Source organism: Eublepharis macularius, chromosome 1 (assembly GCF_028583425.1).
Source record: "Eublepharis macularius isolate TG4126 chromosome 1, MPM_Emac_v1.0, whole genome shotgun sequence".
Taxonomy (NCBI): domain Eukaryota; kingdom Metazoa; phylum Chordata; class Lepidosauria; order Squamata; family Eublepharidae; genus Eublepharis; species Eublepharis macularius.
In genome coordinates this window covers 149,135,910-149,161,990 of record NC_072790.1, presented here as the reverse complement: position 1 = coordinate 149,161,990, position 26,081 = coordinate 149,135,910, and the positions used below count along the sequence as shown (strand labels likewise).

At 42.6% G+C, this 26,081-nt stretch overlaps 2 protein-coding genes across 3 annotated transcripts in view; one reads left to right on the top strand and one right to left on the bottom strand.

Annotated features, from left to right (window-relative positions):
* Positions 1–12,626, top strand: part of TARBP1 (TAR (HIV-1) RNA binding protein 1) — a 53,394-nt gene extending 40,768 nt beyond the window's left edge. Inside the window, exons 21-30 of the mRNA XM_054972909.1 lie at positions 101–211; positions 577–726; positions 1,910–1,996; positions 2,370–2,566; positions 4,706–4,787; positions 5,272–5,443; positions 5,645–5,836; positions 6,314–6,438; positions 10,083–10,219; positions 12,332–12,626. Coding sequence (XP_054828884.1) covers positions 101–211; positions 577–726; positions 1,910–1,996; positions 2,370–2,566; positions 4,706–4,787; positions 5,272–5,443; positions 5,645–5,836; positions 6,314–6,438; positions 10,083–10,219; positions 12,332–12,497 — 1,419 coding nt within the window. The 3' untranslated portion in view covers positions 12,498–12,626. The remainder of the gene's footprint in view (positions 1–100; positions 212–576; positions 727–1,909; positions 1,997–2,369; positions 2,567–4,705; positions 4,788–5,271; positions 5,444–5,644; positions 5,837–6,313; positions 6,439–10,082; positions 10,220–12,331) is intronic.
* Positions 12,627–21,141: 8,515 nt separating this feature from the next.
* On the bottom strand, positions 21,142–25,851 carry LOC129330052 (cytochrome c oxidase assembly factor 6 homolog). 2 transcript variants are annotated; one of them, XM_054979913.1, is made up of 3 exons: positions 25,641–25,851; positions 23,860–24,009; positions 21,142–21,416 (listed from the first exon to the last, which is right to left on the bottom strand). In XM_054979913.1, exons 2-3 carry the CDS (start codon positions 24,001–24,003, stop codon positions 21,321–21,323), a joined length of 240 nt encoding a protein of 79 aa, XP_054835888.1. In that variant the 5' UTR covers positions 24,004–24,009; positions 25,641–25,851; the 3' UTR covers positions 21,142–21,320. The 2 variants fall into 2 exon arrangements, with proteins under 2 accessions (XP_054835888.1, XP_054835896.1); XM_054979921.1 differs by lacking the exon at positions 25,641–25,851 and adding an exon at positions 25,441–25,634.
* Positions 25,852–26,081: the final 230 nt, after the last annotated feature.

Below are 26,081 nucleotides of genomic sequence, written 5' to 3'. Positions count from 1 at the left end.
CTGAGCCTGCTAGTTGGGGAGGGCAGAATAGAAATCGAAAGTAAATAAAATAAAGTAAGTAAGTTGTAGCAGCTTATATCAGTGTTTATATTCTCTGCAGGGTGAACTGATGTCCAAATCAAACGTCCGCTATTATGTGAACTCTTTACAACACAGAGTTAAAAATCGACTATGGCAGACGCTGCTAGTCCTTTTACCAAAACTTCATGAGGTATTACTATACACAAAATGCATGTTCATTACTTATAGCTAGTGGTGTTTCAACAGAAATGTTACCACAGAGCAGAGGTTTGAACTTGTTCCCTTCAGTAGCAATTCCACCAGAATTTGTTCTGATGTGTTTATGTTTTTCTGTAGCGTAGGATGAGAACACATTGTTTGAAGAGGAAATTTTATTACTTAAATTGGCAAGCAATATTATTAATTACCGTATCTTTTTTGGACATGATGGTAATGCCTTGGCTTTGTACTTAATGATCTATTATTAGGGGGGGGGGAATCTTGAAAAAGGTGTATGAAGTGGGTGTGGGTGTGTAAAATGAATTACGCTATTGATTTAATACCTGCTTTTTTCAGGATATTTTGACAAGAACTGTTGATCGGATTCTACAGGCTGGCTATAGCAACAATCAAGCATCTGTAAAGTATTTAATAGAGTGGGCCATCATTTGGATTCTTCACAAGTTTCCTCATTTTCTCCAAAAATTTTGGGATTGCTTTAGCTATGTAAGAGTTTAGATGTTCAGTTCAATGAATAATTTGAATGCAAATGTAATAAATTATCCCATAGCACAAGTTTTTGTTTACTCATAAATCAATTCCAAGATCATTGGGTTGAGTTTTCAAAGAATGCAGCTCTACTGATTCCGGTGCTTACATGGATTTCTCTAGCTCACGTATGCTCTTGTGCATTTAGAATATCTATCACAATACATCAGTACTTCAGGTGCTGTGCTGGCTTCCTTTTATGCTTAATACCACTTCCAATGCTTTTGTGCTAATTTCTTAGCATTTTCCACCTCTTGTTCCTTCACCTTCACTTCACATTCCTTTGTGTTGCCATTTCTATGCTTTTTGTCATGCTGCTGTTAAATTGCCTAGAACAGCTTCACTCTCCGCTCTACTCCTCTTAACCCTTCTCCCCATTTAGCAGTGCCTTTCCTAAGCTACCCTGGAAAATGAAATCCTGCCCTCAAGTCATCGTTGACTTATGGGGACCCCCTGGTGGGGTTTTCATGGCAAGAGACTAACAGAGGTGGTTTGCCATTGCCTGCCTCTGCAATCCCAGTCTTCGTTGGAGATCTCCCATCCAATTACCAACCAAGGCTCACCCTGCTTAACTTCTGAGATCTGACAAGATCAGGCTCTCTTGGGCTATCTAAGTCAGTGCTTCCCTAGCTTCGGCTTATTTGTCATTTTGCCTTTTGTCTTTGTGGCTCCTGGAAAATGCTCAAGCATTTTAGGAAGCTTGCAGGGAAGAAGAGTTTGGAGTTTATGAGACAGCCATTGAGAAGTGCTCACTGTATACTTGCCATTTGAGTACAGAGTGCAGAGATACTGTAAAAGGGCACTCAAAATACATCTCAGTGCATGAGATGATAGTGATAGGAAATACGTTGTAGTGGATTTATTTCCTAATATACATCCAGTACATTAATAGATCAGATCAGGATCAGCATAATGAACTATGCTCCAAAGGAAGCCAATGCAGACCCTAGACCACTATGTACTCTTTTTGGCTCTGCTGCCACTAGCTTTGACCTCCAATAGTTTTCCAGGATGGCCACACAGTTTTATAGTGGCCAAGTGTCTGATTATATTGCTAAGCCCAAGTCTGGTAGAAAAAATTATTACTAAATTACATGCATTGAGAAATCTTAGTACTGATAATATATAGCTTATTTTTCAGGATGAAGACCGGCTTAAAACTAGCATTTGTACATTTTTGTCAGTGTTATCACACCTTGACACAGTTCTTCAGAATACCTCTGAGAAGGTAAGTGCTTCTTCTTAAAAACCAGATTGTGTATAAGGGGATAAAAAAAAATCAAGTGGAACATTTCCCTAGAATCACGGTGGTTTTGAATAGCCTTTTCACAGAAAAAAACTTTTCAGGGTTATACTTTTGTATGATTTATTGCAGTATTGTGACACGTCAAAGATTATTGTAGAGAAGTGTTATATGGGTACAATATAAATTGGAAAAATAAATTTGATCTCTGGATGTAGAATTCCTTAATGAACTTGAGTTGATACTTGAGCCAAGTATAAAATGTCTGTTATTTAGGAATTGGGTGAATAATATTTATATTATTTCATTGCTGTGCAAAAATTTTCAGTTGTGAACTAAAGAATGCTTTTCTCTTTAGACACCAATTTTGAAGAAAGCCCTGACTGTTGTTCTACAGTGGTGTTTCCATCACAATTTTAGTGTTCGACTTTATGCTTTTATTGCTCTTAAGAAAATCTGGGGAATGTGCAAAGAGTTTTGCATGGAAGATTTTGAAACTTTATCTCCAGTTATCGAAAGTTGTCTCCAACAAGCAGAAAGCATGCATGGAACAGGGTTAGTACATGTTTGATGTTGTGCTCTTTCTCTTTTCTTTGCTTATTGTCATAAGTCTAATGACATTTTTAGACCACTTTTGAATGAGTTATATCTACTCACAAGTATTTAGCTATTTGCATATTTCTTCTTCCATCTTACTATGAATGATTAGGATGGAAAGGCAGTTACTGGGGCCTTGCAGGAATAGGGAAAAGGAAAAAATGGGGCAGTGAGGTAGTTGCTTTTGAAAGTGTTTGGCTTAAGGAATGATTTCTGCTCTGGAGACATATTGAGTGAGCTAGATGTCTGATAATGACTTTGATTCTGTTTTGCGTAAGCAGTGTTCATGGAACAAGCAATGCTTTGTTCCATCTGCTGCAAGTAGGCAAATTGTTTATAGGCATATTGGTCTACAAGCACAGTCCATGTAATACCTTTCATTAGGACCAACCCAGTGACACATAACAGTGTGCAAGCTTTCAAGTTTTCCAGAACTCTTCATCAGGCCAGATGTTACAAAATAAAAAGAGGAAAAAAAGATATTAAGCATGATCTTGAGGTACTGATGTAAAGACTTCCTCATACCAGCACATGGTGGATATTTGGGCAGGCAAGAACAAAGATTATGATGTGAGCTGTGGTAGGCCAGGAGCTGCCTTGAGTCTCAGTGAGAAAAGTGACAGTAAAGCAAACTCCATAGCCACAATTCCCCTCAATGTTTCTGTTCCCCCTTGTGATGATTTTAAGTGTGCGTGTCTTTAAATGCTTGGTCTGTTACAGATGAAGATTGGGGGGGGTGAAAGAGAGGGATGAGTGATTGGTTGATGACTGGAAGTGTGGGCAGAGTGAACTGCAGTTTTTAGTTGCTGAGTGGGGAGAAAAGATTCAGTCTGGCAAAGCAGGCAAGCTGTGTGCAGTCTGAGGGTGTCTACGCATTTATAAGAGAAATATTGAGTCTGAGCAAAGCAAGCAACCTGTGTGGAAGCCTGAACTGTGTGTGTCTATGAGAGTAAACATTCATTCTATTTGAAGTAAGCAAACTGTGGGTGCACCTGAGAGAGAAAGTCTATGTATATTTGAGTGAGTGATTGATCTATTTGAAGCAGGCAAACTATGTGTGTGCCTGAGAGAGAAAGTTTATAAAGATTTGTGTGACTGAGCCTATGAAAAGAAACTTTAAGAACTAACAACTATTTTTAAAACCATCAAGCTTAATTAACAGTATGAAATCAATATGCTTCTTGTAAAAATAAAGGTTTAGTTTGGTTTTGTTTAATCCCAGAGTATCTTATTCCTATATCCCATTCCTTTCCTTGGGGCCACATAGTCCCATGAAGGAGCCTGATGCTTGGGCATGTTATTAAAGGGGAAATCAAAATTATTTTGGAATATAATTCCTGGTGGAAGCTGCCACTAGGCATTAAAATTAAAATTATTTTTGAACATAATTCCTGGTGGCAGAGGGTGTAAGAGAAATGTTAAAGGCAAAATCTAACTGAAATAAAGAGGGCCGTAACACCCCTCTTATCCAGCAAGGCTCCAGTCTCTTTTTTGAAGACAGAGTGATAGAAATCATATCCTGAATGTGAGTACTTTCAAATGAATTTGCAATATTACAAGATGTATATAGTCAATTAAAGCCCCAGTGTAGGTTGTCATTGTCCCATATAGCTTTTTTCCTATTCACACACTCTTGCTAATTCCATTTGTTTCCAGATGACACCAGCCTCTCCTGATCGGCTGAATTCAGGAATCATATATAAGTAGACAAGTTATTTATAGCCATACTGGTCCAAAAGCAAAAGCCAGAAACTCAAAAGAGACTGGAGTCTTGCAGTCATAGAAGGTGGTTCAATTCCCAGATCTGTATTTGGTCAGATAAGCCTTTTTATTCAATTCAATTGAGAGATCCCAAACCTGTGCAGAATCATGTGGGGCCCCTTTTTGTCTTTTGAGTCCCTGCACCAGTAAGAAGTGTCTTCATTTGCATTGCCACTGTATACTTTTTCTATCACTCTTTTGCTATTTGGAAATTGTAACAAATTGCAATTAAAGTAAAAGTGGTTCATCATTGATTTGGCAATCCCCTTTGTAAAGGTTTATTGAAGTTTTTTATTTTTTATTTAGTCAGGCTTATGTCTTTCTTCTTACCTGCAGGAATGCTAAGAAAAATTGGCAGCGTATCCAAAAACACTTCTTTTTTGAAAACTTCCATCCACTTAAGGATTATTGTCTTGAGGTAAATATGCAGATTTTTTAAAAAGCTCCTTCTAGATTTGCAACCTGGTTCTTGATTGTTTGAATGAGGTGATAGTGAGCTGGACTTAGTGTAGGGAGATCTCGAAATCCTCAGTCAACTGTGAAGACCCCTGTTAACCTTTGTCCAGTCACTGCTGCGTTCATGCATCTCAGTCAAGCTGACTGAATATGCCCAAAGCCAACCTGTTGCTGGGCTCTCATCTTGAAGGGATCTTGGTTTAAAACTAATTCAGGTTACCCATAACATATGAAAACAGGTGCTTAACCAGACTTTATTACCCCCCTCCAAAACAATTTAATTCAAGCGTAGATTCCTGTAAAGGGAGGGGGGAATCTGGCTAAGCAGTTCCTTAGTCATTTGTGAATGACAAGTAACCAGGATTCTGTTACATTCTGTGTGAAAGGGGAGGGGAGGAAGGTACATTTTTAATGTTAGTATAATTTTTTAAACTCTTACATTGCAGACAATATTTCATACGTTACCACGTCTTTCAGAAATTGCTGAAGAAGAATGGATCTCTCTCAATAAATTTAGAGTATTCACAGACATACCTTTGAGTGCAACATTTCCATGCTCCTGTTCTCATACTGAGCTCCTTGATCTAAAACCCAATGACTGGTCTCAGCAAGATATAGGTAAACTATAAGCAGACTATTTTTTATCTTAGCTAAGTAGTGTTAGCGAACAACTGTTAAGGACTTAGTTTGAATATATTAAGGACAAAATTTGTTGCCTTTAAATAATTATATTTTAAAAATCTCTAACTCTTCTTCCACAAGAGTACCCAAGTCAACATCCAATAATAATTTAAAATCACATTAAAAATTCTATCTCAGGTTTGAAGTCAACTGAGCCAGATAATCCAAGGCAATGGACAGATGTTCAAAAAAAGATTATTCCTTGGAAGAACAGTACTCCTGATCTGGATCTAGAGCTTGTTTTTCAAGATCGGGCTACTAAACTTGGTAAATCAAGCAGTAAACTGATTGTAGTGGCTTCACTCATTGATAAACCCACCAATTTGGGAGGTAAGATTATTTATTTTAATCCCGTAGCATTTATTTTTAAGTTTTATAATTAAAAACTAACTAGTCTGTTTTTGTATTCATCCTAGAAATATTTTTAAAGATTTCAGATGGAAATAGATTCTTTTTATGATCAATCTGGAGCACAGAAGGGAAGCGTTGTTCTTTTCCCCCTTTTCCCCTGTTGTGCTATAATTATTATGAATTAGTACAGCTGCTTGAAGTAATGAAATGTTTGGAAGACTGTGTTGTAAGATGTACGCATTTTCTTCTAGAGCTTAAAGATTAATAAAGTGGAAATTAGAGCTTTCTGCTTTAGTGCTTGCTTATAACCTACTTGTTTAGTGCTTGTGAATAAGCTTTACTTAGGTGTGAGCCTCCTATGAATCTTGTCTTCCTTCCCTTCCTCAATATCGAAGTTCAGTATTCAATTGATGAAACAGATGTGTAGTTAGTTGAAAATGCTTTGTTTGTTTGTAGGCTTGTGTCGTACATGTGAAATATTTGGGGTATCAGCTCTAATTGTTGGCAACCTTCAGTACATAAATGACAAACAGTTTCAGTATCTCAGTGTTTCTGCTGAACAATGGCTTTCCCTTCTTGAGGTGGGTAAAAAAAAATCTTATTTCTGTATCACATAGATTTAATTACTGTGCAGAACTCAGAGGTGTGCCTTTAGTCCTCATGAATTGGCCTTAAACTTCATGTTAATATCAAGATCTTATGCGTTTGTTAAGTTTTTGTCACTTTTTGATGAACCAGGGTCACCATCCAGCCAAAGCTCATTAATATTATTATTATTTTGTTGTTATTTTCATTTATAGACTGCCTTTCTCACTAGGACTTAAGGCATGTAACAAGTATGATAAAAAAATTCTCATTCAATCAGTAAATAGATTATAAAATATGATAACATCCATCAAACAGTAAGCAGATTACAAGATATGGTAATATTTGAATCTAGCAACAAAGATTCCTAGTAAAACAAAATAATGCAGTAGGGCTGAGATTGTAGAATGGGGAGAAAACAACCCCACACACAACCATATCTGTTTAAGGCAACAAGACAGTGTAGAAAAGACTTTCTCCCTAGTAAAAGTCACCTCCTATTATACTACAGCTTTGCTCCTTCCACAAAAATTCCCACCTGAACAATTGTCTTTTTCACATTCTGCAAAATGCTAGGAGTTATGGAGGCCTTCCTAATAGTCTCAGCAAGACTATTCCATAATGGGCCTTAATGCACATGAATGGGCAGTTGCTGCTTTTACCTGTTTGCAGAAAGCTTTGCTCAGATAATTGAGCACTGTTGCATCTCAGTGATTCCACTGGGAAAGTTATTCATGTAAGGTCTTACTTTGGCTGGATTGTGTTACCAGGTTTGGGTTTTTTTTATTATTATTATTATTATGAAGCTCAAGAGTCTGACTCTGAGGTGTTGGTACCTGGGGTTGGTGGGCCTTCCAGGTTGGCCCTCCTTTTTGTCCGGTGAAAGGGTGTGCCATAGAATGGGGGGAGGAGGGGGTTAGCAGCACCCTCTTCACTCTCTCCCTCCATAAGGCCGACAGAACTCTCCCCTCTCTCTCTCTCTCTCTCTTGCTTGTCTCACTTCTCTCTCTCGTACCCACTCTGTTTCCCAACACTCCTCACTTGCTTCCCTTTCTTGCCCGCTTTTATGGAGCCTTCCCATCTGGGCTCCCACCCCCTCCAGGCGCCAACCTGGCCCTGAGGCTCCCATCCCCCTCTCAGAGATATTGCCAGTGGCACTGGCCTTTCCCTGTGCGTTTCCCATTCCCTGCTAAAGCTAGGCTTCGCCCCCAGCCATCCCTTTCCTCTGGCCAGGTGGGGCCGTTTGGGTTGTGCTGGGCTTGGTCCTGAGTCACCTGTCCCCAGTTGACTCGGCTGAAGTAACTTCCCTGTGGGCCAGTGGCTCCCAAGAGCCCAGGCACTGCCTGCCCGTCTTCTGGGGGCGGGCATGCTTTGGGGGCATTCTCTGTGGCCTGCCAGGGGGCCTCGGGGCTGGTGGGGGTTTGGGGCTGGGCCTGCTTGTTGGGGGTTCCCCCAGCTCCAGCTGCCACTCCTATGGCCTCCATCACTGCCGTGAGCTGGGCCAGTGTACCTGGGTCTTTCCCAGCTCCAGCTGCCCCTCCTGCGGTCTCTGCTGCTGCATGAGCTGGACCGGCGCACTGAGACTTCCCCAGCTCTGGTCACCGCTCCTGCAGCCTCCTCTGCCACTGCGAGCTGGGCTGGCACGCCAGGAGCTTCCCTGGCTCCTGCAGCTGCTCCTGCAGCCTCCGCAGCTGCTGTGAGCCAGACCAGCACACCTGGGTCTTTCCTAGCTCTCGGGGGGGGGGGGGGTAAGTCTGGGGGTGGCAGGGTGCCCAACCTGGACAGAAACTAACATTTTTATGACAATATATCTAGAGGGTATAACTTTGTTTTTGTTGGTTTTTATTTCTAAGATAGTATATTTACATTTCTGTAAATGCCCACATATTTATGGGTGAGATATATAATTTATAAATTAATCTGCAGTGTGTCCCTGAAATTCCATTTTTTAAAAGTCCTATTGAAACAGACAGAAAGAATTTGTGCTGTCTGAGCAAACTTGATAAGAGTAGCTGGGAAAGTGTTCTTGCCAACTTGGATGTGAAAGTGTTCTTGCTGACTTGATTGTGGCTGAAGGAATGTGAACTAGGTGTGCTCTACTTCGCAGTAATGTTTAGATAAGCGGCCTGCAAAGCTCCTCTAACAGCTCTGTAAAGATTCATGGTTTTCTTACCTAAGAGTAGCTACAGCTGTGTCTCACATAAGTTTTAAAAAACGGAGTGTTCCCAGATTCTTTGCCTGACACCCTCTGCAATATTTTATCTTTCACTCTGCCTCTGAAATTCACTTTCTTGGTGGCAAGGTGAGAAGCTGGCCATTTTGGTCATAGCTTGCTTGTGGGCTTCCTGGAGGCATTTGGCTGGCTGGCTATTGGTGGAAATAGGATGTTGAACTAGATGTGTCCTTGGATCTGACCCAGCATGGTGGCTGTTCTGTTCCTGTTGAAGGGAACATTATTTGTTCTAGTGATATATCTTGACCAGTTTTACTAAGAATAATTTCAATACACATAACATTAGCCTTTGAATTAATAAAAATCTGACATGATATGACTTTATACAGTTATCTTATATACTAATAGCAAAGTGGCCCTGATCTGTGGATACTTAAATCAGGAGACTGATGTCATGAACAGACAAGACAGATTTTTCTATAAACCTGAAAAAGCCACCCATATTTGGGAGTTGTAAAAATTCCAAAATAATAAACGGTTCACTGTAGCTTTATCCAGATTCCCTCAGTGGCTAATGTTAGGCACCCATAACAGTTTAGCCAGCATTCCAAGCTTAGTTTCTGTTAGTAAAAAGCAGGGGTTAGGGACAGGGCCCTTTCTGGGGCTGTTTTGGCCTTGGGAGGACTCATTAAGGCTAGGCCCAGAAGCAACCACCAGGTGACTTGATACCACATGACTTGCATGATTCATCCAGGTCTTGTTGCTTGCTATTGTTCAACAGCAGTCCCCCCACTACCACCAAAACCCAGTGTATTGTAGTGTTTAGAGTTTCAGAGTAGGATCTGGGAAACCCAGGTTCTAATTACCACTATGCTATAGAAGCTCACTGGGGGACTTTGCACACTCTCAGCCTAACCTACCTTTCAAGGTTGTTTTGAGGATAATATGGAGGCAAAGAGAATGCTGTAAGCTGCTTTGACTTCCCATTGTGAAGAAAGGCAGTATATAAATGAAGTAAATGAAGAAATATAGATGAAGATGGAGGCAGATAAAAGCTGTTCTTTAGTGGTTTGAAGGAGAGAAGGGCATAGGGAAAGGTGAGGATATGGAGGCTGCCAGGAAGAGCGAGAGAGGAAATAGTGTGGGGAAGGGGATAGAGGGGAAAGTGCAGTACCCCCTGCAAGTCCTTGTAAGGTCCCCACCATGCAACTAGCCCTAAAGGGAGAAGCTATTTGCGGGGGTGGGGGGAGGTGAAGATGGGGTAAGGGCAGACTATGGTGGATGGGAAGGAGAAAAGGAATCAGGTTACGGGGAGAGTCTATGGGGGAAAGAGGACATGGTGGGGAAGGGGGAAATGAGATCTCCCCCCCCCCGCCACAAGTTCTTGTGAGTCCCCCACTTGTTTTTGTATGTCAGAGGATTTTATGATATCTCCAAACAAATCTTGGGATTTTTTTTAATATGCAGGTAAAGCCATTTCAGCTCATTGATTATTTGGATCAGAAGAAGAGTGAAGGGTACACTATTATAGGTGTGGAACAAACAGCTAAAAGTTGTGATCTAACAGAGTATCACTTTCCAGAGAAATCCCTGCTGTTGCTGGGGTAAGAAAAACAAGATTCTCCCTCTCCACCACCAACCCCCTTATGTTCCGATTTGTTTTCCTAATCTTTCTCTGCTTGATGTTGGATCTTTCTGTGTATTCCGCTTCCACTATGCGAGGAACCTGTACTTCAACTTCAGTGGTCTCCCTCTGGAGAAAGTGCCTGAAGGGATGTCAAACAGTGACCCCTCACAGGTTGATACAAGAGCACGGAGTGCAGTTTTCAGGAGCTCAGACAGGAATCGCTATTTCAATGGATCTCTGTCTCGTATTAGTTGTGGAAGGGGTTGTGGAGATGGTAGACAAAATATAACCGATGTAGTAATTCCTTCCCTAGTTTTGAACTCTTTTCGCAGTTCCAAACCCATAAGATGAAGGATCAATGCTCTTTCTGCAGCATCAGGGATATTGCAAGATGATGATTGTAATGATTTCAAGAAATGGGTGCATGTGTCTTTAAATGTTTGGTGAGATAGGTGAAGAGTGGGGGGTGAAAGAGAGAGATGAGTGAGTGATATGATTGGTTGATGACAGAGTGGGCGGAGTGAAGGCAGTTTTCAGTTACTGAGGAAGAGAAAAAAGATTCAGTTAGGGCAAGAGAGGCGAGCTGTGTGCAGCCTGAGTGTGTTCATGTATTTGTGTGGGAAAGGCAACCTGAGTGGAAGCCTGAACTGAGTGTGTCTGTGAGACTATATATTCACTCTATTTGAAGCAGGCAAACTGTGTGTGCGCCTGAGAGAGAAAGAATTGAGAGTGAAAAGAAAACAGGCTAGCTGTGTGCTGCCTGAGGAGTTCTCTGTGAGGGAAATATAGAGCCTAGAGAAAGAGGCTAACTGTGTGTGAAGCCTTACAAGAGATCTGTGTGAATGAGTTTGGATGAAGCAACTAGAAGAACTAAGAACGACTTTTATGTAACCAATACGCTTCTTAAAAAAAAATAAACTGTTTTGTTATATCCCAGAGTTATCTCCCATTCCTATCCTCAGGGCCACATAGAACCACGAAGGAGCCTGATGCTCAAACACGTTACAAAAGGGAAAATTTAAATAAAGCATTTTGGAATAATATATTCCTGGTGGCAGCAAACTACCCAGAGGGTGTAAGGGGGAGATTCAAAGCAAAATCCACCCTAAAGAAAGTACAGATCATAACAATGATATTTTAAAATAAAACATGCTGACCCCAGCATCACTCTTTTCTTCTTTCTGTTAACATGCCAGTTTACAGAGTTTAGTCTAATGTAAAATGCCAATGTGGGAAGCCTCTGACCAAGCAGGGCTGTTTACAAACTTCCCAGATCTGACCCTCAACATTTATCTGGTTGCTATTTATTACTACTTGTGTGTCTTATGTATTTAAGAGTATACTTGCTGCCACTACACAAAATGGCCTTCTTACTTCTCATTTAGTCTCTAGACATCATGGTACCTTAGTTTCTCATATAAAACACAATACCAATATATCTGTAGCCCCATAGGTAAGCACATCATTGCAGTAAATTAAAATAGGTATACTGTTAAGAAATCAGATAACCTAGTACTGAAAGCATTTAAAAGATTTCTCTTAAAAGCTCTCTGCCAGTGGTATAGGGTATTTATTAGAGGTCTAAGCATTCATTGTTCAAAGCCTATCAGGGCTGATATTCTTTGAGTTCTGTGAACCAGAACCAAAAACCAATATTAGGAATTTGCCTCATTGCAATACTCTCCTCAAAACAAAACCAGAGTTTTAACAGTATGGCCAGCAGCGGCTGCAGGGTTTTTGGTGCTTGCAGCCACACACGCGCCGGCCTGCAGATGGCATCACGTGTGTGCGGCTGGGACAGCGCGTGGGTGGTCTCCGAGCTCTCCCGCTTGGTTGCCCTGCGCCACCGCAGACGCCTGCCCGCGGCTGCTGCTCCTGGCCGGGGGTGTGTGCTGGTGGCAGCAGCAGCACAGGGTGGGATAGGAGCCTGCAGCTCCATGGCGTGCGCTCCTGCCCCTCCTGCCCCTCCTTCAGCGCCCCCTCCGGCACCCTGCGTCTGAGGCCACAGCCTACCTGGCCTCAATGGGCGCGCCAGCCCTGAGTATGGCTCTGTATTCTCTAACTCTGAATGTTTGTGTTTTATCATCAGAAATGAGCATGAGGGAATTCCTGCAAATCTGATTCAGCAGCTGGATGTTTGTGTAGAAATTCCTCAGCAAGGCGTTATTCGGTCACTTAATGTCCATGTAAGTGGAGCTCTGCTGATTTGGGAATATACAAGGCAACAGATCATCAGGCAAAAACTACAGAGATAAATGTACAAACTATATTAGACTTGCAGCTTCGATGGTGCTATAAAATCCAAAAAGCAATTGTAGATGTCAAAGGAAGTTTTCATAATTTTTGCATGCGCCTTTTTTTAAAAAAATAAATGCCTTAAACCATCACTGAATTAAAACTGTTGATAATAAATACTTTTGGGATACATGAGAATGTCTTGGTGCAGATGCAAGAAGGCTATTATTGTAGGCTTATCTTGTTGACTACTAGCAGAGACGATGTGTTCTTTCCTCTTCACCCCCTCCCATCAAGTACACTAATATCGGAGACAGAGGAGCAAAGGGAATAGTCTGTTGCTCAGTAGTAATATATCTTATATAATAATAGCCAAGTAGCCCTGATCCGAGGATACTTAACGCTGGAGACTGGAGTCATGAACAGACAAGACAGACCTTCCTACACAGCTGTAAATGTCCCAGGTTTGCAGAAAAATTAGAATTTTTTTTAAAATGGGATTTTTTAAAAAAAAAACTGAAAATGGTAAGTGCCTGTAGCTTTAACCAGATGCCCTCAGGGGCTGTTGCTAGCCAACCATTAGCCTATATTCCAGGCTTGATTTCTGTCAGGAAAAGGTAGGGGGAGGAGGGCAGGGCCCTTTTCTGTTTTGGCCTTTGAGGGGGAGACTCATTGGGACCAGGCCCAGCAGCAACCATCAGGTGACTTGAGTTGCATAACTCACCCAGGCTCTGCTGCTTGCTACTGTTAAAACAGCAGATACCCCACAAAAACCAGTGTAGTCTAATGGTTAGAGTTTCAACCTAGACTCTGGCAGACCAGGTTCAAATTGCCACTCTGCTGTGAAAGCTCACTGAGTGTCTTTGATCCAATCACACTTTTAGCATATCCTACATCTCAAGGTTATTGTGCGGATAATATGGAGGAAAGAATGATGTAAGCTGCTGTGTGTCCCCATTGTGCAGAAATGCAGCATATAAATGAAGTACATTAAGAAATACAGATGAAGATGGGGGCAGATAAAAGGTAAGTTGTTCAGTGGTTTTGAAGAAGAGAAGGGCGTAGGAAAAGGTGAGGATATGGAGGCTGCCAGGAAGAGCGAAAGAGGAAATAGTGTGGGGAAGGGAATACAGGGGAATCAGTTTGCATTCTCCGGTGGTCCTAGGAGTGTGGCAGTCCTTACTTTTGGGATATAGCTCCTCCTCTCCGAAGGCAGGGTCAGTCAGCTGATTTTGATCCCGGAGGGGAGGGGCTTGTCCCTGGAATCACCAGTCTTTCTGGCCCTGCCATCCGAGCAGGACGTCTTCAGCAACGCTCTTCAGAGCGCAGTGATCCTGGTGAAGAAGAAACTGCCAGAGATGAGCCAGGCGTGGTGGCGCATGCCTGTAATCCCAGTACTCAATGAGGCCAAGGCCACAGGCAGTGAGGAGCTCGCAGGGGAAAGGAAAGGCCCTACAGCCTACCACACCCCCATTTCGCTCGGAGCGACAGCGAGCATTAGAGCCGACGGCCCTAGGTTGCTCCTAGGTTCCAAGGCCACAACCGCAAAACTCCACCAAGGTTCCCCACCTTCGGGTTGGAAGGAACCCCACCCCTCAGATGGCCAGAGGGTGCGGTGTTTGAGTCTGCGGTAGCCTGTTGTAGAGACCGATATTATTGGGAACTCCCTCAGGCTTGGAAGGAGCAGCCCCCAGCAGCAGCAGAGGACCTGCTCCAACCCTGGCAGTCCCGACTGAACCGTGGTAAGACTGATCTTGCGGGTAATGGGGGCAGCGAAAGGAAGGAGGGAGGAGAAAAGAGTAGCAGAAGCCTCAGAGCCAGCTCGCCCTAAATAAAAGGGAGCCCTCCTTTATTTCTCTTTCCTTTCAGCCGGGACTTGTGAGGTATGCTTTCACTTTCATTTCTCCTTTTGGAGGGGAAATTTCTGTGGGCAGAATGTCAGCAAAGACAGGCCTAGCCACCTCACAGGCCTCAAAGAGCGTAAGCCTGCAGCCTAGACTTTCCAAACTCCCAGGCCTCGGCCCCTTCTAGGCCTCTCAATAGGCCAGTGAAAGAGAAAAAGCCCAAGGGCCTGGACCCGTCAGGCAAGAATGCCTGGAAAATTTTCTGCTGGTGGTAGGTCAGCAAAGGCAGGCCTAGCCTCCTTCCAGGCCTCAGAGAGTGCAAGCCTGTGGCCTAAACTTGCCCAATTCCCAGGCCTTGGCCTACTCTCGGGCGTCTCAAGCGACTAGTGAAAGGGAGAAGGTCTGGAGTTTGCATGCACCAGGCAAGGAAGCCTGAAATGAGTTGCTGTAATGTTGTGGTTAAGTGCTGGGCTGAGAATCATTACCCTGCTGGTTCGAGTCTCATAATTATTTGAACTCGGTGGCTGACCTTGGGTAAAAGTCTCAATTACCTAGCAGTTCTGGGGGAATGATGATGATTCTGACCTTATTACAGCCCCTGACTGTGATATCACAGTCCAGGCAAGCCAGATCTCATCAGATCTCAGTACTTCAGCAGGGTTGGCCTTGGTTAGCAGTTGGATGGGAGACCTCCAAAAAAGACCAGTGTTGCAGAGGCAACTATGACTGGATGACTTTTTCTACCACTAAAAAAAAAAAATTACATGCCCCCTATTTACATAGTTGCAGCCATAGTTACTATTTAACAAACGAACTGGCATGGCCCAGGATGAAATAAGGAATTCAAAGAGGTCCTGAAAGCACACCAATAAATACTAGACTCTCAGATGGGTAAGAGAGGCATTCCAGTATGGGAGTCTGACTCCCAATAGGTAAAAGGGTGCCCCTTCCCCAGATTAAAGGCGAGGCAAGGGCCATTAAGAGCACATATCTTGGTTAAGCCTTCAACCTGAGGACCCTGAGCTATCAGTTTTCTCCCTCAGTCAAGAAGAAAGGGGAGCTGTTAAAAGAAGGGAAAATTCCCTAGCAGGTCTTCCTCAGGGGCCGTATCCTAGAAAGCTCCCTAAGGTGATGAGGATCCTGGAGTCTTCTCCCTTAAGGACTAAGGGGTTGGAGAGAATCATCTCTAGAATCAGGAATAATCCCATCAGGGATTCCCTTCCAGTAGTCTCACATACTTGTAGAAGTCTAAGAGGGACACTTTGGCAAAACTAACTACTCTTATTTCCTCCCCCCCGCCCCCCAAGTCTTATACATTAGTTCCAGGGGTTACTGAGAGGATCGAGCTGCCATTAGTGGATGATCTGGTAACCAGCCTGCCATCTAATCCTGTGCTGCCCATTGACAAGGATTCCAGCCTCGTGGTTTGAACTGGCTGTGCGCAGAAAATTGGAAGTTTCCGCTACATCCTTCAGAGCATTGGTGGCAGCTCCACTCCTTCCTGGAGTCACATTCTCTCGGGTGTCAGACCTGGCTGCAGTGAGCAGTAAACCCTTGCCAAAGAGCAAAACTAAGAAAATAGCCCCGGCAATATACTATGCTGTGGTCAACAAGGATCATGGTTTTCAGGAAACCAGGCACAACACTGAGCTTAGAAATTGGAACGTGGACCATTTGTCCCAAAGCCAAAGTAACTGTGGTTCCTTTCAAAGATGTGAACCTGTCTGGAGAAACTCTAAATAAAGGAAAGCAGACCAAACATTGAGAGGAGGGTAGTACCTTCTCCCTCAGCAAATCTGATCAGAATACTAAAGGGCCAAAGAAGGGAACTCAATGTGTCTACACCAAGGCAGCAGGCGTGATGGTGTTTGGGGGATGCTTACAATATTTGACAAACCCTTGGCAGCTAATAATAAGAAACAGGCTGATAATGTGATCAGTGGAATTCAATTCTGTTCCACCTGGTCCCTTTTCCCCTAGATCCAAAGGAATTTGGTCAAATAAAATAGACGCCTAGGAACAAGAAGGTGGGAATAGAAAGGGTAAAATTTGTCATGACTGTCGTTCAGAAGGGAGATTGTCTGGCTTCCATCGATCTCTCAGAGGCACTTCCAACATTGGGCCTTTCCTCTGAGCTGAAAACCCCACCTATGGTGTTCTTCAGAATCCTAGTATCACTGATAGCATGGCTAGGCCACAGAGAGTGGCTCCTTCCCCATATCCAAATGACATCTTGATCTGCAGAAATGCCTGTTGCCATATCATGGGGTGTTAGATCACAGAGGTCCAAGATAGTTGAATTGCCAGAGATCCTCAAACAGGAAAACAACCAGTGGCTGTACCTCATTCAGTCCCACGCTGGTGTCCCACTCAAGGAACCAGAGAGAACAGCGATGACTATGGACATGTCTTTGGGGATGGGGATCCCATACCCAAGGAAGAATGACATAGGGCATCTGACTGAAGGACAAATGATCAACAGGGTAAACCCTTTGGAACTTGGAGCCATCAGACATGGTATGGTGGAATCTCAGAGGACAACTCTGAGGCAGACTGGCTAAGCCAGAGAGTGATGGACCAAACAGAATGGATGCTATCCAGAGAGATTTCCCCAACTGGTCTATCACAGTTTTCAACAAGGTGCAAGGAGAAGAAACCCTCAAACCGTAGGGATAGATGATGTGAGCAGCAAGCTGCCTTCACACGTCCTGTATGTCTTCCACAGTACAGCTATTGCACAGGGCTGTTCAGAAGATCACACAGTGAAGTGCAGAAGTGATGCAGCAGCTTTCAGGTCCAGAAAAATATGGTCTCAAAACCTGAAGAATCTTTCAAGCATTGATCCCTGGCACCTCCATTGAAGGAGGGCTCATTGATGCAGGGATCAATACGATGCCCCTAACCAGCTCTGACAAGCCTCACAGTGTGGAGGTTGAACACAAACAGCTAATAGGGTTGGACTAAACAGAAGGCATGATTGGTACTATGCTAATCTCCAGGAAGAGTTCCAGAGAGTCTAAAAATTCCTGCCAAGCTCTCAGAAGAGTGCATGGATAGGGTCATGTAATCTTTTGGGGCTAATTAGGGAGTTACTATCCTTTCTTCAAGAGGGGTTGAAGAAAAGTCTTAATACCAACACCCTTAGACAACAGGTTGTGACCAGTTAGGGGTTCTAGGAAGGGACGTTCCCTTATATATCACCTTCATGGCAGTGGATTCTAAAAGGGGACCTCATTGTAGAATCTTCCAAGGATTCGCTGGTTTTTTCCGTGAAATCTTAATCTGGTATTGAGAGCATTATACAAAAGATGCCTTGAGCCTATGACCTCATGTCCCCTAAAGGAACTGACCTTTAAAACCATCTTTCAGATGCAAATAAAAATCAGCTAGACAAGTGTCAGAATGGCAGGCACTAGCAGTAGATAGAGAGCCATGCTCTTTCCTCCAAGATGGTAGAGCAAATTATGAACAAAAACAACTTTCTTCCAAAGGTGAACTTCATGTTTTCATAGGACAGGAGAGATAGTACTTACCTCCTTCTAATCTAATCCAAAGCACAGGAAAAAAACGAATACATAAATAAATAAATCTCACTACTTTGATATATGTAGAGATGTGAGATTCCACTTGGGCAGGACTAAACAGTGTTTCAGAAGTCTGGGACGCTAGTTGTGTGTTTGCAGGAGGCCCTTCTTGGGACCCAGAGTGTCCTTTTCTTGGCTAAGTAGGTAAAGCAGAGGGTACATAATTCTGGCATGTCAAGCCAGAGGTCTGGAGATGCCCATAGATGTCAGGGCTCACACACTAAGGGAAACAGCTACACAGGCAACCTATAAATCCTTTAGTCATTAGAAATGATCGATAAGGTGGTCTTCCCAATAATTGTCTAAGATAAGTTGTCTTCCCCAGAGACAACCTTTAGCAGGAGGGTACTAATACACACCCTCTAGACCTGGAAGCCGGACTACCCACCCTGGGGTACACTGCTCTTGTATGTCCCAAAAGTAAGGGCTGCCCCACTCCTAGGACCACCGGAGAATGGAAGATTTGTATTCAGTTACCGTGAAGCTTCCTTTCTCGGTTGTCCAGGACTGGGGTAGTCCTGCCCACCTGAGTTTCTTGCAGGGCGGCTTCTAGGATTGGATGAAAAGTTAGGACGATAGTCTTCCTCCCAGTGGATTCAAGGGAGGGATCTGTCTATTTAAAAAAAAATTGAGGGGAGTTATTATTTTCCCTTCTGGTATCATGATGGGGAGTCAGGGCTTGGGAACAGACTGGTGATTCCAGGGACAAGCCCATCCCCTCCAGGATCAAAATCAGCTGACTGACCCTGCCTTCAGAGAGGAGGAGCTATATCCCAAAAGTAAGGACTGCCCCACTCCTGGACAACCGAGAAAGGAAGCTTCACGGTAAGTGAATACAAATCTTCCATTTCCAGTAGTGCTTTCTGTTGTGAATTTGAGGACTTATTACATAAGGATTCAGTCCCACTCCGAACCATTGTGAGTGCCATTGGTTCACCGACATATGAATTAGCTAGACATCTGGCCGATCTCCTGCAGGACCACATCGGGAAAACCTCGTCTTACATCAAAGATTCAGCAGATTTCATCAACAAAATCAGTTCTCTGAAACTCAATCCACAAGACATACTTGTCAGTTTTGATGTTGTATCCCTGTTTACCAAGGTTCCAGTAAAAGACACTATTGCACTTATTAATCAGATTTTCCCAGAGGATGTAACAGCCTTATTCCATCATTGTCTGACAACCAGTTACTTCCAATGGGATAACGAATTCTATGAACAGATGGATGGGGTGGCCATGGGGAGCCCTCTCAGCCCAGTTATAGCAAACTTCTACATGGAACATTTTGAAAAAACAGGAAACCAACTCACACTGATCGGTACTTACACGAAAACTCCAATCACCACCCCCGACAGAAAAGAGGCGTAATGAAAACATTAGTGGATCGCGCAAGACGGATATGTGAGCCGCACTTTCTCAATGAGGAAATTAATCATCTAAACCACGCACTTCAGGCAAATGGCTACTCCAGAAATGAAATCCGAAGAGCAATCAAACCCAGGATGAATCAAACAACCAAGGAAAAACAGTCTCCTACAGGAAAAGTGTTTTTGCCATATATCAAAGGAATTACTGATCAGATGGGAAAGCTTATGAAAAAGCATAACCTTCAAGCAGTATTCAGACCCACCCGAAAAATACAACAGATGCTACGATCAGCAAAAGACAGTAGAGACCCCCTCACCTCTGCAGGAGTATACCGTATACCCTGCAGCTGTGGACAAGTTTACATCGGGACCACAAAGCGTAGCATCCAGACAAGAATAAAAGAACATGAAAGACACTGCAGACTTGGACAACCTGAAAAATCAGCAGTGACTGAACATAGCCTAGCTCAAACAGGGCACAGTATCTTATTCCAGGACACCAAAATACTGGACAACACTTCCAACTACTTTGTCAGACTGCACAGGGAAGCCATTGAAATTCACAAGCATAAGCAAAACTTCAACAGGAAAGAAGAAACCTTAAGAATGAACAGAGCATGGTTTCCAGTTCTGAAAAACACCAGGCTAACAAAACACTCTATACTCGACAATAGCCCTGCAGAGAAGATTAGCACATCAAGCACCAATCCATATGCAAAAGAACCTCCTCAGGATACAGTGAAGCCTCCCGCCATTAGCATTCCACACCCTGGGAAACTCTTACAGGATGACTCAGCTCAACCCCACCCCTCCTGAGTAGATACAAATGACCTGCCAACACCTTTTCCACACTGTGACACTGAGAGATCTCTGTCTTTTGGTGCTACACCTCTGAAGATGCCAGCCACAGCTGCTGGCGAAACGTCAGGAACTACAATGCCAAGACCACGGCAATATAGCCCGGAAAACCCACAACAGCCATCAATAAATGCAGCTATCATGCGTGGCTTCCAAGATACTCAAAAACTCTAACCCTGGCATAAAGAAGCTGAGCAGTGATTCTCCAGCTTCTAAACTACTCTGGCTTTTGGGACATACTTGCAAAATCATTCTATACCAGTTTACTACTCCCCAAAGACTCTCACATGAACATGTTTGTACTTTTCATATAAGGTATTTATAAATATATTAGTAGGACTGCAAGGTCTGGTGGGGGGGCATCTCATTTTCCTTCCCTCCAATACATCCTCTTTTTCTTCCCTGTTCCTTATAGCTTCTCTCCCTTTTCCTGCTTCCTTCTGTCTTTCCCATCCACCTTTCCTCCTCCCCCCTCAGCATCCTCTCCCTTATGGCCCAGTGGTGTGGTCCCAGGTGAGCCAGGCCCAGTTGCATGGTGGGGAACCTGCAGGACTTGTTGGAGGTTCTTCAGTATCCTATTCTAAACACCTCAAACTTAGCCTTTCAAACAAGCCATCTAGCAATGCTGTTTTTCCAAGACAGTAAAGATCCAAAAAAGAGCTATGTTGACCCTTGCAGAAGGGTATTTTCTACCTGAAGATTGAATTCAATACAATATGCAAAGAAATAATGAAGGCAGACTTCTACATCCTCTCTAAAGAGGCTGGCTGACAAACTGGCGTAACACAACGGCTTTGGAGTATTTGGCTTATTACCTGCCAGGAAGGATTCCCTATTGGAGGTGAATAAAATAGTGATAATATGCACTCATAACATGACATTTGAGTTGATAGAGTGTCTCTATTTATAATTAATTGTGGTAGAAGCCCTGTTAAGTTGAAGGGACTGGTGACCACCCTTCTTTTACCCAACACTCCAAAGAATGGAAGAGGGAGACTGAAACAATCGTATCTTTAGACATTTTATTTACAGGCCACTACTGTCCTCGTCAAAGGAAGCAACACACCAGCATTCTAGCCATCACATGATTAGTGTTCCTTTTAATTCAAAAGGAGCTGTTGGCTGATTGGTGCTTTTCTTCTGGCAAACCCTCTTATGGCTGAAGTATCCAGAAAAGGATTGCGTAGCTATGACTTCTCAGTAGTCTCTGAAGGCTGAATTTCTCCTGCTTCTAGTTTAGCTTTGTATTTTAAATACTCTCTTCTTCTATTGAAGTATTTAACCTGTTTTGAACAAAATCACTGTTAGGAAACCAGACTGGTACAGCAAAATTTTAGTCTTACAGAATTTAGACCACTATTACAGCAATTCACATTTACATATAATCATTTGTACCTACTCTCTTGTATCTACTCATTTGTATCTACTCTTTCTCAAAGGTACTCAAAGCTCATTGTTTTAATTGTTAAAGATACAAGCATAAAATCACATTCAAAATACATCTTTAGTTGGCACCAGGAACTTTTCACTCAATGCCAGCCAGATGTCTGTGGGGGAAGGTGATCCATAATTGAGATGCCACCACAGAAAAATCCTTGCCTGACAGAGCACCTACTGTAAGTCAGAAAAATAGTGGCAGATGAAGCACGGCTTCAGGTGATGACTACTAATTAGGGAGGTTCATACAGGAGCAGCCAGTCCTTTAAACACTCAAGTCCCAGACAGTATAAAGATGCTAACTACCACTCTGGCTACCAACTGGCTTGTAGTCTCAATTCAATTCTAGTCTCAATTCACCTCTAGCAAAGGTGAGGCATGTGCTCTAATTTGTGCTACACCAGTAATCTTGTGAACTAGCTGAGCGGTCTTCAAAACAGCCAAGTAGTCTAAACTGGGCTACATCCACATATCGTTAGATATTGTGCTACTGGTATGCTATGGCAATCAATTGGATTGTTTAGTCCACACAAGAAAACCCAGTTGCAAATGATTGCAATGACAGCACAATATGCAGATGATGATGATGATGATAACATTCTATTTATATACCATCCTTCAGGACAACTTAACACCCACTCAGAGCGGTTTACAAAAAGTATGTTATCACCACAACAATCACCCTGCTATTAAATATCTTACCAAATAATGTTAAAAAAGAACAGGGAGATCTCTCAGTACAGTGACAGCGAGCAAAATGGAAAACAGATTCTTGCCCTGATATGCCTAAGTGGATAGACAAGCTGTATGAATATGCATCGATGGCTAAATTAACTTCCTATGTGCACAATAGACCAGTATCAGAATTCTTGAAAAAATTGAAAGATTTCATTACTTAGGTCGAAATTAAGAAAAATTAAGGTAATCATAATATAGAGATAAAATATGGAAGAGATGACTGATTAAAAATTACTGATATTAAAGTTTGGGTATAAGCAATCGAGAGGGGAAGAGAACTATTATATAAGCTAATTGTGCTGTTACATATTTTGAATACGCTTTTCTGTTGTGGCTCAAACGTAACTCAAATGTAGTGCTTTGTATTTTATATATGTTTCTATGCACTTTCTACTATCATTTTTTAAAGTTTTTAAAGTTTTTAGTGATATTTAATATGTTGAATTGTTGTTATCCGCCCTGAGCCCGCTGATGCGGAGAGGGTGGAATATAAATGTAATAAATTAAATTAATTTTTCTTTTAAAATAAAACTTTAAATAAAACTTATTTTAAAAAGAATGAAAAAAACTATCACCCTGTGAGGTGGGTGAGGCTGAGAGAGCTCTAGAAGAGCTGTGACTGACCCAAGGTAACCCAGCTGGCTTTAAGTGGAGAAGCGGGGAATCAAACCTGGTTCTCCAGATGAGAGTCCCAGCACTCAACCACTACACCAAACTGGATACACCCCTGGATGTAATTGGAGCATACGTAAGTGGCCAAATCACATTTTTCAAGAAAGAGTGGACGTAATGATCCAATCATACCTTGCCAGAAGTGTGACATGCCACAGAGCTCTGAACTTCAGTTACAGAGACAGATCTAATTGCACCCCCAAATCTCAAACTTGTTCTTTCAAGAAGATTGCAACCCCATACAGAAGAGACTGCTTCTTGAATCCTTGATTTAGTATAAAACTGACCAACAATACTTGTCTTAAGTGGATGGTGTTTATTAGCCCTCATTCCGCCCATTACTGCCCTAGGCGCCTGTGTGGAATATCCATCACCTCCCTTGTTACTTTCAAAAAAGAGAGATACTGGTGATACTCAACTAAATACTAATTTACATTGTAAGCAGGGCTTTTTTTGTGGTGGCACTCAACAGTACAGAGTACCAACACTTTTGGGGCATGTCTCTCCCCAGTTGGGAATTGGTGGAAATCAGTGGAACCTTACATATGAGTACTGCCACCTTTTTTAAAACAAAAAAGCACTGGTTATAAGTAACTTGTGTTATCTAAGGACACATGACTTAAAAAAAATCTCAAGAACTGTTTGGTTCTGTCTCTCCTTGGTATCGGGTGAGTAGGTAGCACAATCTAGCTTCATCTCACTGGACAGATTACTGTAAAGAAAAGGATAAAGTTGCATTCTGGGGTTCTAAAACAGTGTAACTACAATGCTGTGTAACTTTGGTAGACCTAGGGTGACAAATACAATCTGTGCCCTTGTATCCTGTCCAGTTTCTATGACTAAGGCTAGCGTGAATACTGAAAAATCAGTATCACTTACCCATTGCTGTGGACATACACTTTCAAAAGAACACCTAGACTTTTCACACTTGGATGTATCTTCCATATTTTCATCTAAGCACTTCCAGAACTTATCCCGTGCTTCCCAACATGCTTGCCTTTCCTTCATTGATGGTGCTGACATTAGTTACTAATACGGAAAGATAAAAAGTTTTATTTTTGAGCCACTCAAGACAGTTCCATAAACATTTCTACATGATGTTTCAACAGTTACCATCCCTCTTAAACATGCTGCTTGGAAAGGAGTCCCACTAAATTCCATGAGACTTCCATCTTTGTAGATGTACTTGGGAGGCTACCCACGTAAATCCTATGAGTGTTTACTGGGAAGTAAGTCTCACCGAGTTCAATGGAATTCATTCTTAGGGTGCACTCCAAATGTACTTACCGCAAAGGGGAAAAGATCCCAAGAATCAGATGAGGACGTTTAAATTATGTTATTTCAAAACCAACATATCCATACAGTGTGAACTATTTATATTTACAGCCAGATCTTAAGCAGGTTTAGTAAGAGTTGTGTCAATGAGACTAGCAGGATTTATTTCTAGATAAACAGGGTTAGAATAACACTCAAATCCCATCCATGCATGTTTACTGAAAAGTCAGACCCACTGAATGCAAAGACTCTAGTCCCTTCCATATGTCTACTTATCCCACTATCACTGGGATCCTCCATCAGAAGCCGTAACACAGATGGAGAGATAGAGAACAAGAGTCCTTTCATCAGCCTGCCTCATCAGCTACTACATGCACTTCCATCAGTGCCACTCTGAAGAAGGAATAAGGCACATTCAGTGAGTCTGCTGTCACGAATTCCTTTGTCTTTGTTAGCTATCTTGAGTTCTTTTGAAAAAAGAGGATGGTATATAAATACAGTACTTTTACTCCCAATTAAGTGCATAGAACATTGCCATTCTAATCCCCAAACATTTTAAAAATAAATTTAAATTAATTTTGGACAGTATTTCTTCTTGCTGATTTTCCATTAAAAAGCTCTAATAGCTCAGTTCTCTGTACACTTAATAGAAAGTTTGTTAACACTGCCAGTGTTAATCAAAGTTGATTTACTCAACACTGTACTCCATAGGCCAATTTAGAGTAAACCAGTTTAGGGGAACTCAATGTTTAGAGCCTTTAGAGGGGGTGTCTCATTTCTATAGTTAAAATCCCATTGCTGTCTGTTCTATGACTACACTACAGGTTGAGATTTTAGTAGCCATGTAGTAGTTACTACATTGTAAGTACAACTGGCCAATTTTGAAGCAGTCAAATTTTAACTGAAACATTAATCTAGTGTGGTTACACCAAATGTATACTGCACAAAAGAAATACCCACTAGTAGTATTTATTACTATACTATTTGTTATATTTGTTGTACTAGTATACCAATTTAGCACCGACTGTACACTAGGTTATATTAAATACCACAAGGTCTACCGTGTACATCATTCACTACAGTAACAGGACTGTCAAACAACGAGATTACAGAAGCCTGGAATTATTTAGCTCTGTAAAAGAAAGTTACCGACTAATTAATTTACAGCATGATTAGTCTGCAAACCTTTTAAAAAATATCTGATTACGTTTGAACGGCTAAATCCTTTAACAACTAATACAATTTCTGCTTCGAATCGGATTGGGGGAGGTGGGAAGGGCTGAGCTGCGCTGACTCTGCGTGGGTACACTGAAAAAAAGCCACGGCATGGAAGCCCTAAAGAGCAGCCCGATGACACCTGCTCCGCCATGATCTCTCTCCCTTACAGATGCCTGGGACCTGAAGCGGGCACCGCACGTCAGCAGGTCCCGTTGGCGCCGCTCGGAAGGGAAAGAAGCTCCCCTTTGCCTGCGGGCTCGTTGTAGGTTCGTCGAGCGCAGCCAGAGACTTCAACCTTCCGTCCCTGCCGGCACGCTGGGAAAGTCACGGGACGGCTGCGAGGGGACCGGAAGACTTCCAGTCCCGCGAGCGTATTAACCCGCTCTTCTTCCGGGTGAGCTGAAGAAACCCCGGATACAGACGCAAGGTGAGGGAAACGGAAGATTGAGTTCGCCTTCAGTAGGGACCGCCCTGATACGGGGTGCGTGTGCGCAGTTGTCTCCTCGCTGCGTTGTACTGTTGCTAAGCGACTGCCTGGCTCGGCCTCTTTACTACACCTGTGTGTGGAAAAAGTGGACCCAGAGCTGTAACCACGGATGAGGGGCAGC

Bases quoted from the DNA above. Each gene is read 5' to 3' on its own strand.
- LOC129330052 (XM_054979913.1), bottom strand. From the start codon at position 24,003: ATGTCAGCACCATCAATGAAGGAAAGGCAAGCATGTTGGGAAGCACGG. The intron at 21,417-23,859 runs GTAAGTGATACT...TGTTCAAAACAG, and splicing joins GTGTATGTCCACAGCAATGG to GTTAAATACTTCAATAGAAG.